At 42.8% G+C, this 14,818-nt stretch overlaps 2 protein-coding genes across 2 annotated transcripts; one reads left to right on the top strand and one right to left on the bottom strand.

Moving 5' to 3' along the window:
• Positions 1-303: 303 nt before the first annotated feature.
• On the top strand, positions 304-12,081 carry LOC141008260 (SCY1-like protein 2). Its single transcript, XM_073480537.1, has 18 exons — positions 304-412; positions 2,191-2,387; positions 2,542-2,699; positions 3,139-3,283; positions 3,801-3,950; positions 4,055-4,276; positions 4,790-4,906; positions 5,023-5,148; positions 5,788-5,964; positions 6,494-6,616; positions 6,946-7,059; positions 7,213-7,345; positions 8,104-8,222; positions 8,323-8,423; positions 8,644-8,713; positions 8,811-8,888; positions 9,004-9,126; positions 9,375-12,081. The coding sequence occupies exons 2-18, from the start codon at positions 2,211-2,213 to the stop codon at positions 9,990-9,992; spliced, it is 2,751 nt and encodes a 916-aa protein (XP_073336638.1). The 5' UTR covers positions 304-412; positions 2,191-2,210; the 3' UTR covers positions 9,993-12,081.
• Positions 12,082-12,140: 59 nt separating this feature from the next.
• On the bottom strand, positions 12,141-14,682 carry LOC141008261 (protein mono-ADP-ribosyltransferase PARP11-like). Its single transcript, XM_073480538.1, has 5 exons — positions 14,583-14,682; positions 14,378-14,459; positions 14,206-14,266; positions 13,505-13,619; positions 12,141-13,378 (listed from the first exon to the last, which is right to left on the bottom strand). The coding sequence occupies exons 2-5, from the start codon at positions 14,455-14,457 to the stop codon at positions 13,317-13,319; spliced, it is 318 nt and encodes a 105-aa protein (XP_073336639.1). The 5' UTR covers positions 14,458-14,459; positions 14,583-14,682; the 3' UTR covers positions 12,141-13,316.
• Between the last annotated feature and the right edge of the window lie 136 nt (positions 14,683-14,818).

Here is a 14,818-nt window from a genome sequence, read left to right as displayed (position 1 = left end):
TGGAAAAATTCAAAGTACAACAGTAGTATGAGCAACTTTTTTATTTACTTCTTCATATTGGTTTAGTGGACCGCTTCATATCATACACTACTCAAAATCAGTAAGGGATAAAATAAAATAATTCACTGTCACTGTCTGTAACAAAACATTTGATGTACAATTTATTTATTCATGGTGACAAATTGTTCAAAAAAACAAACAAACAAACAAAAAAAACAGGTGACGTCGGTGCACCTGACTCCATTAAAGAACCCGGAAGTAGGGTTGTTCATTCACTAGCGTTTGAAGCTGCCTCATTTCGTATGCTCCTGGAAGACATGGGGGCTGTGTTTCACAGCCAGAACTGACAGCGCTGCTGCCGAGAGTCCACTTCTTGAAGGGAAATACAACTGAGAGCCCTTTTCATATCGAGGTAAGCAGCTGGAGGGTGTCGGGGTGACACTTTTGTATTGAAACAGACGGTATTTGACTGTAATGACAGTAACGTCACTGTCTTCTTTGCGCATTGTTGGCTAGTTAGCTCGGGAAGCTACCGTGATCTGTTTGTCTAAAAAAGTCTTTCACGGCAGCCACCGGAGGCAAACGATGATGTCAGCCTTTAGGTAGATAACGGGTTAAAAAGAGGGTTTTTTGGGATGGTAGCCGTTCACGATAACTGTGTCACAGTGCGTTACTGTGCCAGTTTGGTGTGTGTGCGTACAGGCTAAACAAGACGATTAACTTAGCTAACGTCAAGCTATTTCCCAATCAGACCTGACAGTCATCGCTAAGAGACAAACACAACATTGAAATGCTCCAACCCAACGATAAATGTATTCTTTAACCCCACACGAGTAGCTTGTCAAATCATAACCACGTTAGCAAAGCTGCTGTTGATAAACTGCCTGGCATCCTGGCGGCTAACTAGCTAGCTAGCTAGCTAGCTGGCTAACAACTGTGCTAGTGCAGGTGCTTTTGGTGAGGTGATGTCCAAAACGATGCTCTCAGTTTACACCTGTTTGTCTGGCCACTAGCTAGCTAATAGCTAATGATGATCAATGTCAGTTTGTATAAAGTGAACTGACATATGATAAAGTTATGCCACATACATCCTTCAGACCTGTTGCAGATAATAGCTTTTAACAGCCTCATGCAGGAGGGAATGATTAATGATTTAGATATATATTTAGGTATTATATTGACTTCTTTGGCATGTATTAGTGGCTTCTACCTTCTGTCCATCACAAGGTAAATAAATGATGAGCAATGACACAGTTATGCCGCAATATTACAGCAGATTCTCCTATAAACCAGGCAGAAATCCTGCAACATCTCTCTGCACAGTTCATCTTATTTGAATTTAAACTATTGTTTTGGGTGGACCTGAAGGGAACTGAGACTGACATAAAAACTGACAGCGTCAGATGCATCAATTATTGATAGATATCATAGTGCTGTGCACCCTCAGTTTGGCTCTTCACAGATACTGTAAGTCACGCAGCTTGAGGAAGATGCTGTTTAATACTGTATATTAACATTATATACTGTATATACACAGTACAAGCAGGGATTTCTCATTAACAGAATTAGTCGAGGTGGGTGTTGGCATGGACCTACAAATGTAGGCTGAGATTCATCGTGCTTTGATCCATTTATTGCGATGCTTAACATATTTTTTATGTGGAAATCTGGAAGGTATTAATCATGCGGACCGTACAGCGGGCATCTCAATATCCAGAAAAGTGCTTATTCAACTGTGTTGCAGTGCAGAGAATTAAACATCAAAGTACTGTAAGCATTCTTAATCAAACCCAGAATAAACTGTTCATGTAGAAATAATTGTGCTCTATGACCATCGGCCATGTTCTTTCGACTGACTTCCTGTTTCCTAACATGCTGTGAAGTCACTGAAGGATTCTGAAAGAGAGCCTTAATGTGGTGTGGCTGAGTTTTCACTGAGTCATTTTATATTTTTGGGGACAGCTCGGGCTGTTACGGTGCTTATTCTCCTCAGTCGTCACAGGCAGGATACTGGTGAGCCACTTCAGGCAGGTGCATTAGAGTGGACGTCTAAAGGATTGTTGAAGGCTTTTGCTTCGCTGGAAAGGGATTTGGCCTCAGCCTCTTTCAGGGATTGAGAAAAAACTCTGATTGTTTTGACAGACAGACTCTTTGTTTAAGTATCCTGATTGGTATGTCATCCACCTTCAGCTGCCAGGTGAGGCGTGAACATGGAGTCTATGCTGAACAAGCTGAAAAGCACCGTCACAAAGGTGACGGCGGACGTCACCAGCGCTGTCATGGGCAACCCGGTGACAAGGGAGTTTGAGGTTGGACGACACATTGCCAGCGGGGGTCCTGGCCTGTGCTGGAGGATCTACAACGGCACCAAGAAGTCCACCAAACAGGTTTGGATCCGTTAATACCAGCTCCAGCTCCAAATCATAGAAGTTTCAATTTAAATGATAGACGACTGACTATGCTTGTGCTGTTTTTGAAGTTGCTGTGAGACTAAATAAAGATAAATAATGTGCTAATTGTTGTTCGGCTTCGACCCTCCAGGAAGTGGCAGTGTTTGTGTTTGATAAGAAGGTGGTTGACAAGTATCAGAAGTTCGAGAAGGACCAAATAATCGACTCGCTAAAAAAAGGAGTGCAACAGCTGACCAGACTGCGTCACCCCCGTCTCCTGACTGTGCAGCATCCCCTAGAAGAATCACGGTGAATAATGCACACGCACACACACACACACACACACACACACACACAGACCAAGGACAAATTCAACGAGTCAGAGCTCAAAGAGGGGCTTGACACACAAGTAAAAAATTGCATAACAAATCTATTTGTCTGCCTCTGTGTGCGCGTATGCGAGCAGAAGCTGTCATGATCAAAAGACTCGGTAGACTGGTCTCTGAATAATGCATGTCCCCTGTGGGCAAAACAAGGTTGAGGCTGTCTTGTGCCTGTTTTCCTTTTACCAGCCTGTCTTTGTTAAACTTTCACCCCTGGCTGCTCTAAATTCAAAACACTTCCTTGTGTCCGTTTTTGCTTTTGCTCGTTTTATGAATCGTCTCCGTCTGTCCGAGAATAAAATCAACATTTAACACGCGGTTGTTTTCGAAATGACACTGATGCTGTTGCTGTATTTGTCCCTCAGAGACTGCTTGGCGTTCTGTACAGAGCCGGTGTTCGCCAGTCTGTCCAACGTGATGGGCCATTGGGACAACCTGCCCAGCCCAATGCCCAACGACATCAAGGAGTACAAACTCTATGACGTCGAGACCAAGTATGGCCTGCTACAGGTGAGAGTGCAGACAGGTTTGCTTTCTGTTCTGGTCGAACATTTTATAAATGTTCATCGTCTGTGCACATCATGTATGAGACAGTCAGACGTGTACGATGCATGATGAATTATTTATTAACGAGCACTTGTCTGTTTGTTATTAAGAGCACGCTAACACTTAGTGTGTCCAACACACATTCATATTGTGAAGCCAGTTGAACCAGATCATTCTCACGGCTCGCCTTTTTTTTAGTGTTACGTCAATTAACTTGATAATTGGGCCTCGTCATTTATTTTTTGTGTATTTATGGCTGATAAGACTAGAAAACGCCTGCAGTGTCTGCCACAGCAACTTTTTGTCGAAGCATTTTCATACCAAAGCTGAGACGTGTCAGATTCAAATTAACACCTTCGCACTATCTGCGAGTCTGTTAAATGTCAGACTGTTTGCGGCTTATTGCAAAAATGAAAATGCCTTATTGTCTGTCTGGCTCTAATTTCCCCTGACATTTCTGTTTTTTTTCCTCTCTCTCCAGATCTCCGAGGGTTTGTCCTTCCTCCACAGTGGCGTGAAAATGGTCCACGGGAACTTGTGTCTGGAGAACATCATCCTCAACAAGAGCGGAGCCTGGAAGATCATGGGCTTCGACTTCAGCATCTCCTCCACCAACCCCTCGGACGCTGAGGTGTGTAGAAAAGGATTTTCGTCCCCGACTATAGTCTTGACGGGCAGGGCTTACTGCCTTCAAGCCTCAAGATTTACATTCTTATGTTCTCTTGTCGTCTTCAGCCTAAGTACACATGTAAAGAGTGGGAGCCCAATCTCCCTCCGCTCTGCCTCCCCAACCCTGAGTACCTGGCCCCCGAGTACATCCTGTCTGTCAGCTGTGACTCAGCCTCCGACATGTACTCGCTGGGCGTGGTCATGCACGCCGTCTTCAACGAGGGCAAGCCCGTTTTCCAAGTCAACAAGCATGACATTTTTAAGAGCTTCAGCAGGCAACTGGACCAGGTAAAAGTCTTTAATGAAATTAGAAGAACTGTCCTTTGTAAATGCACTAAAATGAAATAATGATAATAAAATGATGCCTTAACTTGTCAGGGATGATTGCTCTTCTTGAGAAAAATACTCACATGCTGCTTCGATCAGGGCCAAGCAGCATCTGGGAATTATTGTCTTTCCACTCGTGCTAATTTTTTCCATTTCTCACGCTCATCTCTCTGACAGCCACAGCCGTCTGCTCAGATATGTGTCACTGTGCATCCGTAGTGTAGGCGGCTGTCTTTTCCAGATTTGATTTGAGTGGCAAAACGGAAACATGTTTGAAATAATCCTGCTGATTGTGACTTGACACACTCCGGGCTCTGCTGTTCCAAGCGAACGAGGACTTAATATCTTCTTAAAAATCAAGTCGTGGAGCAGATCACAGCTCAAAATGGTGCACTGTAGCGCAGGAGTGTGTTACTATTACTATTCTCCTCTGGTCTGCTCTGTTCCATCCTTTCTCTGTTTTTCAATCTTTAGCTGAGCACCATGAGTCCAGCCCTGTTGAACAAGATCCCAGAGGAGGTGCGGGAGCATGTCAAAATGCTGCTCAGCGTCACACCCAACGTCCGTCCGGATGCGGACCAGATGACCAAGGTTTGATTTGTAACAAAATGTATGCAGATACAAAGAAATTCATGTTTTTGTAACATGTGCTAGAAAATGTTGGTGATTTCTTTCTTATTGTGTTTTTTTTTTTTTGCGAAATTCAGATTCCATTTTTTGACGACGTGGGTGCTGTGACCCTGCAGTACTTTGACTCCCTCTTCCAAAGGGACAACCTACAGAAGTCCCAGTTCTACAAAGGCCTCCCTAAAGTGCTGCCCAAACTACCCAAGGTAGTACAACCAAATGTCTTTGTCACATTTTCAAAATATTAATAAATGAGAGGAGATGCAACTAAAATGTTGAAGTGTATATCCTATGAAAGGGGACATTTTTGCATGCACATTTTGTAAAGGAAATGTAGTGTACACCAGGTACAAATGTCGAGCTAAGTGGTCAAAAACCCAGAATTTAAGAACGGATAATCTCCAGATTTGTTTAATGTACAGGTACTCCAAGTGTTGAGCTATTTGATAGCCCTCTTTAACAAAAAGCAAGTGTACATTTTACTGTGAAACAATTCTTTCGGAGCAGACCATCCACTAATTGGAAGGTCAGCCATTCACACATCCAGTCACACACACACCGAGCTGGGGATTGAACTGCTGTTCGATCCCTCGCTCCAGCTGCATGTGAAATTGCTCCCAAATGACAGTTTGGTGTGTGTGAGCTGAGTGTGGGGCGCTATAATTGGCAAGTGCTGTGTTGCTCCTGATTAGCAGGTTGGCATCTTGCTTGGCAGCCTCTGCCATCAGTGTATGAATGGGTGAATGTGGCAAGTGATGAAGTGTGAAGACTCTGTAAATGCATTTACAGTTTGTTGGTATCTTGGTATCCTACTCATGGCTTCATTCTGTTTCTTTTTCTCTCAGAGAGTGGTGGTGTATCGAATCCTGCCGGCGCTGACCTCTGAGTTCATCAACCCGGACATGGTTCCCTTTGTGCTGCCCAACGTGCTGCTGATCGCCGAGGAGTGCACCAAGGACGAGTACGTCCGCCTCATCCTGCCCGACCTCACGCCTGTTTTCAAGCAGCAAGAGCCAATTCAGGTAGAGCACAGAACTCGACACATGCGGTGTGCGTAGGCACGTTTCTTAGTTGGTTTGTTGTGTGTTAACATTACCTTTTCTAATCTAAGCATGAGTTGAGCTGAAAATGCACTCAATCACTGACATGATCCTTTTAAAAAGACTCAGAAAAGTGGGATTTTCCTCTTTAAACTTTTTGCATGATGTTTTCTCCCTTTGGGCATGTTTGACATTAATCAGATAAATATAACTGAGTAAAGAGATCTGTTTGTGCTCGGCATGTCATTTTATCAAGACTTGTCTCTCTCTGTATTTTTCTCTCCATGCTCCTTCAGGCTAGTAATATGGTGAGTGGTCTCTGCTGATTCGCTCCAGTCACATCAGCTAGTTTGTGCGTCGTGTTGTCCGTAACACTAAAAGCTAAACTAAACCTGCTGAAAGCACTGCCTGTGTAAACTTCCACTTAACGCTGTACTCATCTGTAGTAAATGGCATCAAATTCTCTTCCATTTGACTTTTATTTGCCTCACTGGGTGCCTGTATTGTGCAGATCCTGCTGATATTCCTGCAGAAGATGGATCTACTGCTGACCAAGACACCGGCGGAGGACATTAAGAACTGCGTGCTACCTATGGTCTACAGAGCTCTGGAGGCCCCTTCTGTACAGATCCAGGTAAAAGGGATCAGCTCATCAGCTGCTGCAGCCAAGAGCTACTGTATGCTTGTTGTTTTTTTTTAAAGCCAGATGCTGTGTCAAAAATATTTTTAGGCCTAGTTGAGATTTCTGGGTCCTTTGCTGCTTTCACACCTCATCTTCTGAAGTAAAAACACTGTCAGAATACTCATCTTTACTTCATTGGTGTATATTTTTATCATCCCACTTGGAACGTTATTTTTTCCACCTTCTGTACTCCGCGCTCTCTTATCACCTCGAGAGCACAGTGAGAATGAATGCTCTCGGCATCATAAAAATGTCACAACATCTTATCTGTGGCCGAGCAGGAGCTGTGCCTCAACATCATCCCGACGTTCGCCAACCTGATTGACTACCCGTCCATGAAGAACTCCCTCATCCCTCGAATCAAATCAGCCTGCCTACAGACCTCCTCACTTGCTGTGAGTCTCCTTCAGCTTGTACCTTTCAGGCTGTGTTGCCTGCGCATAGATACATTTTTTTTTTAGATGTCTCACGATTGTCAGATGTTACCTCTTTGAAACTGTAGACGCATGTTTGACTCTATGTATGCATCTTCCTTTGTGACTGTGTAGGTACGTGTGAACTCTCTGGTGTGTCTGGGGAAGATTCTGGAGTATCTAGACAAGTGGTATGTCATTGATGAGATCCTGCCCTTCCTACAACAGATCCCCTCCAGAGAACCTGCAGTACTCATGGGCATTCTAGGTAAAAACACTTAACACTGACAGTCGAGCAACCTCTGGGTCTGCTTAACGCTCTTCATTCCTAAACTCATAGGAAGGTTTTAAAGGCATGTTGTCTTTTTTTTTAAAAAAAGGGGCAAAATTCTTCCAGAAAATTGAAAACTGATATTAATTATGTATAAATCAGTGTATTTGACAGGGACAATACATGTAGGCATCATAACATCGAAAATGCAACCGCTGCAGTGTATATAGGGCTTGGCTAATTTGCGGTCCTTGTCCCTGGTTAGCCTTTTGAGGAATAAAACACACGACACAATAAAAGAGACGGATACCAGCACCGCTACAGGCAGTGATTGTATCAAGAATGACTAAGAACAATGACTACTGTAACTAAGAGCAGACAAAAGATTATCAGATTGTCCAATTTCAGCTGAACAAATCGTATGCGATGAAAATAACCAAATCTAAGCTTAAAATTCTGATATTTAATCAAAATCACATCAATTTTTGTAAAATAAACTATTTTAAATTCAACTTTCGTCTTTTTTTTCTTCTATATATGGCATTATAACTCTGTTATACTGCATAAAGACATCCTTTAGTTCTCTTTATGTCTAGCCATGATTGTACTGTTTACGTAGAGGTGCAAAACATTTTTCACTGCATATAGTGCAGTGAAAGATGATATGACAGTGAGTAAAAATGTGACTGACGCAGAGAAAATGCCCAGAAATTACCTTTTAGATGGGTTAATGACTCTCCCTCTCCTCACTTTAGGAATTTATAAGTGCACCTTCAGCCACAAGAAGTTGGGCATCCCCAAAGAGAATCTCGCCACCAAGAGCCTGCCCCACCTGGTCTCTCTTAGTATAGACAACAACCTCAACCTTAACCAGGTAATACACTCCCTAACACACATACACACACCTTTTAAATTTTCTTTACCTGCAAAGGTAATTATATTTAATGCATTTTCTTTCTTGTTCCATGTTTCAGTTTAACTCGTTCATGATGGTCATACGGGACATGCTGAGTCGTATGGAGACTGAACACAAGACCAAGTTGGAGCAGCTGCACGTCATGCAGGAGCAGCAGAGGTCTCCTTTTTTACTCTGTCTGATTAAAATATAAAATGGCTCTACATATTAATGAGGATTTTATACGCTGGAACATCTGGGGGAATTGGATCTGTCACAGGAAGCAATTACCTGTTGATACTGGCCACATGAATATGATAATGGTGTGACTAGCCAGGCTTGTGTGATTCCCTTGATTCAAATTCCTTCTGCTTTTGTTTATTTTCGTCTCTTTTTACAGGAGTATAAACATCTCAAACCCAGGGAGCCAATCAGAGGACACCAAGGGTCCACCTAGCTCTGGAAACCAGGTAGGAGGTCGATTTAATGACAACAGGGGTGTACTTACCTAATGAATGTGTCTCTGCTGCAGCGATTCCAATTAGTCTTCTGTCCTCTTGCTTTCAGATTGATGATATCTTTGGCAGCAGCGGGGTTAATGGGAAAGAAAACGGATCTGCAGCAGCAGCCCCGCAGCCTAATAGAGTACGGAAACAATGTCATGCCTCATTTACAATTTACACAAATCTTCACCTTTGTCCAATTAGCATGCAGTCCAGTTTGTTTACGGTCCGTCTTCTCTTCCTCTGCATTTCCCCAGATGTCTCTGACTCTAGAGGAGAAACAGCGTTTGGCTAAGGAGCAGGAGCAGGCAGCCAAACTGAGGAACCAGCAACCACTAGCACCACAGACTGTCAAACCAGCCTCCACCAACAACACAAAGGTAACGCCTGAAAATTACAACAATGGTTTGACTGTCCCAAGTGAACCCTCTTCCCAAACAAATCAGTGAAGGATCTCGGTTCGGTTCTTCTACCAGTTAACCCTCAAAAAATCAATAAAGAATCTTTGGAAAAGAAAATAATAGTACCATCTCTGTGTGTCGACTTTAAAGATTGTTTGTTTTTTCTCTTCGGTTGCATCTAAGTTGGCGTCGTGACACCCCTAATCTTTCTCCATTTTATGTTGCAGACTAAGGACCTGACCAGCAGCCTTCTCAACAACATGACATCTCTGAACAGCCTTTCCTTGGCCAACCCAGCCCGACCAGCCCCAGTGCAGGGCACCACCATCGCTGCCTTCCCCTCCCCCAGCCCCATGATGGGCCCCATGGGCGCCCCCGTCTCCAACGGCTTCAACCAACCAATGGGCTTTCAGACTGGAGGCATGGGGATGGGCATGCGGCCCGCAGGCCCCGGCCTCTACGGCGGCATGGCCACCACCACCAGCACCCCAAACTTTGGAGCCCTGACGCAGAATCAAGGACAGACGAATAAAGCCCCCGACATGTCAGCCTTGGACAGTCTTTTTACAACCAGCCAGCCCAAAGTCTCCCTCAACCAAATGGCCCCAAAGCCTACAACCAACACCCCTTGGCTCAATCAGTTTAGCTCACCCCAGAACGCTCAGACTGCCATGCAGGGCGCGTCAGTAGGTATGGGAGGAGTGCCCAGCGGGTTTGGGATGCAAGCAAACCCTTTTTTCAGCCCGCAGAACTTTTCTCAACCTGCTGCTGCTGCTAGCCTGAACCAAAGTGGAGTTAAACAGAGTGCATCTGTCAACAATGATCTGAAAGACTTATTCGGCTAAACTTGCATTAAAAAAAAAAAGAGATGCCAGTGAAGTATATTCCTTTAATAACTTTGGATGGATGAGCCTTGAATTCTCACAGAACAAAAAAACTGAAAAAATCCTTTGAAGGGTGTCGCTGTCTGTATTTTTAATCCGACCTGGTTTAAATTCTGACTTTCACTCACATTCAGCTGGCAAATTCCATTTGTACTGGACCAGAAGGACAAACTGTGGGGGGGCGGGAACATCTTCTTCTTCTTCTAATGCTGTGTTCTTTAAATGCTGGGGGTTTCCTACTGTTTTGTACTTGTTGGGAGTCCAAATAACACAGGTTGGGATGAATCCCGACTGAGTTTATTCAGGAAAGGTTTTGTGTTCATATCATGAATGATTGAATGGATGAAGTGGATTAAACAAGTTTCTTCAGAATCGGCACTTAAAATTGGCAGAAAAAGATGATGGGAGGGAGAAAGCGGCTCAGTTTCAGGCTTCTGTACCTTTTTTATTGCTTCTCCAGACTATTTTGGGATTTTGCTGCATGTCTAAAGTGATCAGAGGGTTGGCTTAAAAAACAAAATGCAGCATACATCAAAATGTCTGAGCCCTGTGGGAGGTAGCTTTTGAGTGTAGCGCCAACTAGCCTGCAGTCACTGATCTGCATCCAGGAGGCTCCTCCGTGGAGAAAAATCTGAGCCTCACTGTTTCTCTGCAGCACCAGAAACCTCCATTTCGCGGACACAAATTGGACTATCGATTCAGTCCGGTCGCCATTTTTGGTCTCATTCTTCTATCGTTAGCTTTTCTACGCCTGCAGATCTAGCTTTTACCCATTCCTTAATTTGACATCTGAGCAAGCTTGTTGAAAAGGGTTAAGTTTTGTCTTCTTTGGTGACAAAAGCTCACCAGTTTCTGTAAATGGCCGTATGAATGACTTACCCGTGGAGTAGCTATTACAGCAGTGTCCTTTTTAACAAGATGCTAATGTCAATGAGCGAGGACCATACGCACTGCTTAGGCTATCGTGCCTTACGTGGGTACATGTGTAGAACTAGACGGGCAGCAATCATCTGTTACTCAAGTATTAATACTTTTCTCTTTTTAATCAGCTGTCTGCTCTCACATTGCTTCGTTGCATGTTACTGAAATCGACCACAGAAGATCTAAAGTTTGATTTTTAGCATCTTTCCTAACAATGATTCCAATTTTATTTCACGCGTCCAGCTGCATTTTCTCTGAAGAGGTATTTAAGATGCTCCAAATCCTCCCCGAGCACCATTTCTGTTGATCAAATTTGTACAACGATGAAGATTTTCACTCTATATTTTGATTGCTGTCGGAGGACCTGTGCTGATGACAATATTATTATTATTATTATTATTATTATTATTATTAAGTGTAAATATATAGTTATTTAAAAATGGATCACTCTGTGAGGGCCTTGGCATTTTTATGTCCTTGTGATAATGGTTAAGAGGCCTTAGATGAGTCGTGTGCAATAATCCTTATCGGTCGTGAAGGGTGCGTATCGCGTCCGTACCTTCATCTCCACTGACCTACAATAATTACATAGGTCTGTCAGATTTTCTAAAACAGCTTAACATCAACGTGTACTCATTCTGAATCTTACATTTTTTGAAGAGATTTACACCATTTTAGGGTTTTTAGCTGCACCTTGGTCACACTGTGTTTCTGCTGACAATGATTGTTGTTAACATGCTGATGTGAAACGTCTTTTATCGGGTTAACTTCTGTTTCTTTTGTGAAAATAACGCCGCCTGTTCGAGGTGTTACTCGCTAGTGAATTTGACTCGTCAGGTTCTGTTCATTTTTTTTTCTGACTGGAGCATTTTCGCCTGTAGATTGACGTACAGTACGTGGCAGTTTTTTGATTTCATCGCACAGTGAACGTGATCTGTGGTGCGCGTGTCACATATCCCGGCAGAACCCCCAAAGCAGAAAAGTAAAAAGCTTATTCTTCTACAAGATTGTTTGTATACCACTGCTGTCATATTACGTGTAGTGTGGCCCTTGTTTTATGTGTTGAGGTGCTGGTCTCTGAGGTGGTCCAATGAAAATCTGTACATATAAAGGAAAGTACACAATCTAATCCTCTCGAATGGTGGTCGTTATTTGTGTGATGTGTTGAGGAAACGCTGCATGAGACAGTGGAGTTAATGTAACTTTAATTTAGGAAAGAAAGACAAGCTAAAGTGCAGATAACATGGCAGTAATAATGAACATTTTAAGATGCATACTCACTTTCCGCACACTTTTTGTAGGCAGTGTTTAATTAAAGATCCTCCTCCACACAAAATGTTCTCGAATGTGTGTCTCAAAATCAACAAAGTGAAACTGCTGGACGTAAGATGTCTCCTACGTCACTGTAAAGTCCACAGTGTGTAGAAAGAAGACGAAGAGGTATCTTGTCAAAACATTACAGTTTTCTTTACATGTGCATTGTTTACAAGGCAGTATTCAATCATTAACATTTTAAGATTTGCTAGATGGTCATGTAAAAAAACAAATTAGGCAGGATTTTATGACACATTGGTAAACAGCCCTTTGGTTTTTAGGTTAAAAGAGGTGGTGTCAAAGTGTGTTTCCCCATTAATCTGTGTTTCCTTGAGGCATGACTGATTTACTCGCATGTTACTGTCAGGCTCATCTAACAGTGATTCCCAAAGTGTGGTCCTCTGCCCCCTGGTGGGCCTTGAAGGTCACTTACAATAAATTACAAATATATAAATTAATTTTCAATTTTCATTTGAAATTATGATAAAATATTCCTGATTAAATATTTACATTTAGAAAAGTTGTAACTGATAAAAGGGAGTTACATTACGTGAAATACTTCATCTTAGTTTTGTGTTGATCAGAGTTGTGACTGAAAGTTTGCGTGGGCCCCAGAAGATTTCTGATTTCAAATTATTATATTATTATAATAGTTATTTCCTCAGTTTGGGAATGGCTGAAACCTGGTGCCTACATTACCCACAATGCCACACGACCACTGACAATTTGGTTAGACATTTGTGTTTGTTACGCAAAAAGCACCTCATGATGTCTTGAGCCTTTTGCCTGAATCAGAGATGAGGAGTTCCCCTTTAACTTAAATAAATAAATCTTTATGACGCCTACCTTTAACTTAACCCAATCCCTCAACCCCACCATGGAGAGCAATGGTACAGGAAAACACTATTCAAAGGGGTGGGAAACACACTTCAGCACAAGAGAGGTACAGTGTCTTGTAAGAAGGTAAAGTTAAAATGCATTCACAACAAGTTGGCAGATGCTTCTGGAAAAGGACAAACTAAGACAGCTTGTGGAAAAGTCCTGAGTCATTCACTGGTTGAGTCGTCGCACTGATCTGGTGGTGGCTGTGGACAGGTTCCTTTGAGTCATGGCTGCAAAACACAGATTTAAATTTGACATCACCACGTTATAGTGGATTCTTTGTACAGTAGCAGAAGAATAAATATTTTTTTTTTAGCTTGGACCAAAAACTGTAAGCGTCCATGTTTGTGGCTCACCTGAGAAGTTCAGCTCATAGTTAAAGCTCTTGGTGCTAAACTTCGTGGTGCCTGACGGGTTCAGTTGGTACTGGAGCTCGATGTCCTGACTGGACATGCTGCACCGATGATTTCTCTACATGACAAGGACAGAAACAACAGTCTGAAGGAAAGAAATGATGGAAAAAGCCCATGAGCTAGGAACCAGGGCGGTGCTAACTTCCGGCATTATAGCCCACCTGTTGAACTGTGAGCGCGTTAGCTAGAGACGCGCGCAACTAGTCAACTCGTCGATTAAACGTTGCTAGCCACGCTAGTTAGCACCAGAAATGCTAATTGGTTATTATTGTTATTTTATCAATTATTATTTACAGCTTTAAATCACACAGTGGTACAATTTGCACTAACATGTCCTGTCAAATGCTGCTTTCTAAAAAAAAAAAAAGCATCCGTTAGCTCGCTAATGTTACAACGTTGGTTAGCTGTTGCATCTAAGATGTTAAGCAGCCATCTGTATACTACAATACATGCAATATTGTTTCGGAAAATGTTTAACCTTGTGGTTTTTTGACTGTTTTCTTGGCGTTATCTTGTTTTTGTTGTCAGGAGCATCCCTAACGTTAGCATGCTCGCTTTAGCATTTAGCTAAAAGCACTACCGTACCGTGTGAAGCCTAGCGAGTGTGTTGAGCCACACGTCAACAAAAGAAACTTGTGTCTTACTTTGGCGTAATCTTTCCATATGCCGCCAATATCCTGAAACTGCCACCTGGGTGTGCCCGAACTGTTGAAAGGAAGAATTTAAGTTGAAAACATTTACAGTAACATGTTCAGAAATGATGGTCAAATGAACTGATGTGGTGTTGGGTGGGTAGGTCGGGGTAAATAAAACGACCTGCTGTTCTGTTGACTCTCACAGTCTGCAGTCCTCCTCACTGCTCTTCTCGTCCCGATAGAGTCATTGACTTGATGCATTTCTATGATGAACCAGAGGGACGGCTTAGTGACAATTTAAACTGTCGTCCTCAACAAAAATCAAAACAATACATTGTCTGGTTTTTGCTCCGGAGCAGCTTTGTTGGTGCTTGTGTGCGCATTACTTGAAAAATCCAGCGTGTACGAGAATCTCCTGATCCTGAAGCGCAGCTGGCCCCGTGGATTCAGCTGGTATTGTCTCTCGATGGCAGCGCTGTCGAATGAACACACCTGCACACAAAAACTAATCAATAAACCGTATCGAGCACAAACTTTTCACGTTGGAGGGACAAAAGTGGAATTTAGGCAAACCATTTGAGTCAGCTGTGGAAAACTAAGCCTTGATCGGAAAAAAAGTTTC

The sequence above is a fragment of the Pagrus major genome, chromosome 14 (genome assembly GCF_040436345.1).
Source record: "Pagrus major chromosome 14, Pma_NU_1.0".
Taxonomy (NCBI): domain Eukaryota; kingdom Metazoa; phylum Chordata; class Actinopteri; order Spariformes; family Sparidae; genus Pagrus; species Pagrus major.
This window is presented reverse-complemented; position numbering and strand designations above follow the sequence as displayed.

Excerpts from the sequence above, each read along its gene's own strand:
- LOC141008261 (XM_073480538.1), bottom strand. The coding sequence starts at position 14,457 with ATGCATCAAGTCAATGACTCTATCGGGACGAGAAGAGCAGTGAGGAGG. Across the intron at positions 14,267-14,377 it reads GAGAGTCAACAGAACAGCAG|TTCGGGCACACCCAGGTGGC; the intron begins GTCGTTTTATTT and ends TCCTTTCAACAG. Across the intron at positions 13,379-13,504 it reads CTATGAGCTGAACTTCTCAG|CCATGACTCAAAGGAACCTG; the intron begins GTGAGCCACAAA and ends TGTGTTTTGCAG.
- LOC141008260 (XM_073480537.1), top strand. The coding sequence starts at position 2,211 with ATGGAGTCTATGCTGAACAAGCTGAAAAGCACCGTCACAAAGGTGACG. Across the intron at positions 5,965-6,493 it reads AGCAGCAAGAGCCAATTCAG|ATCCTGCTGATATTCCTGCA; the intron begins GTAGAGCACAGA and ends TGTATTGTGCAG. Across the intron at positions 8,714-8,810 it reads CACCTAGCTCTGGAAACCAG|ATTGATGATATCTTTGGCAG; the intron begins GTAGGAGGTCGA and ends TCTTGCTTTCAG.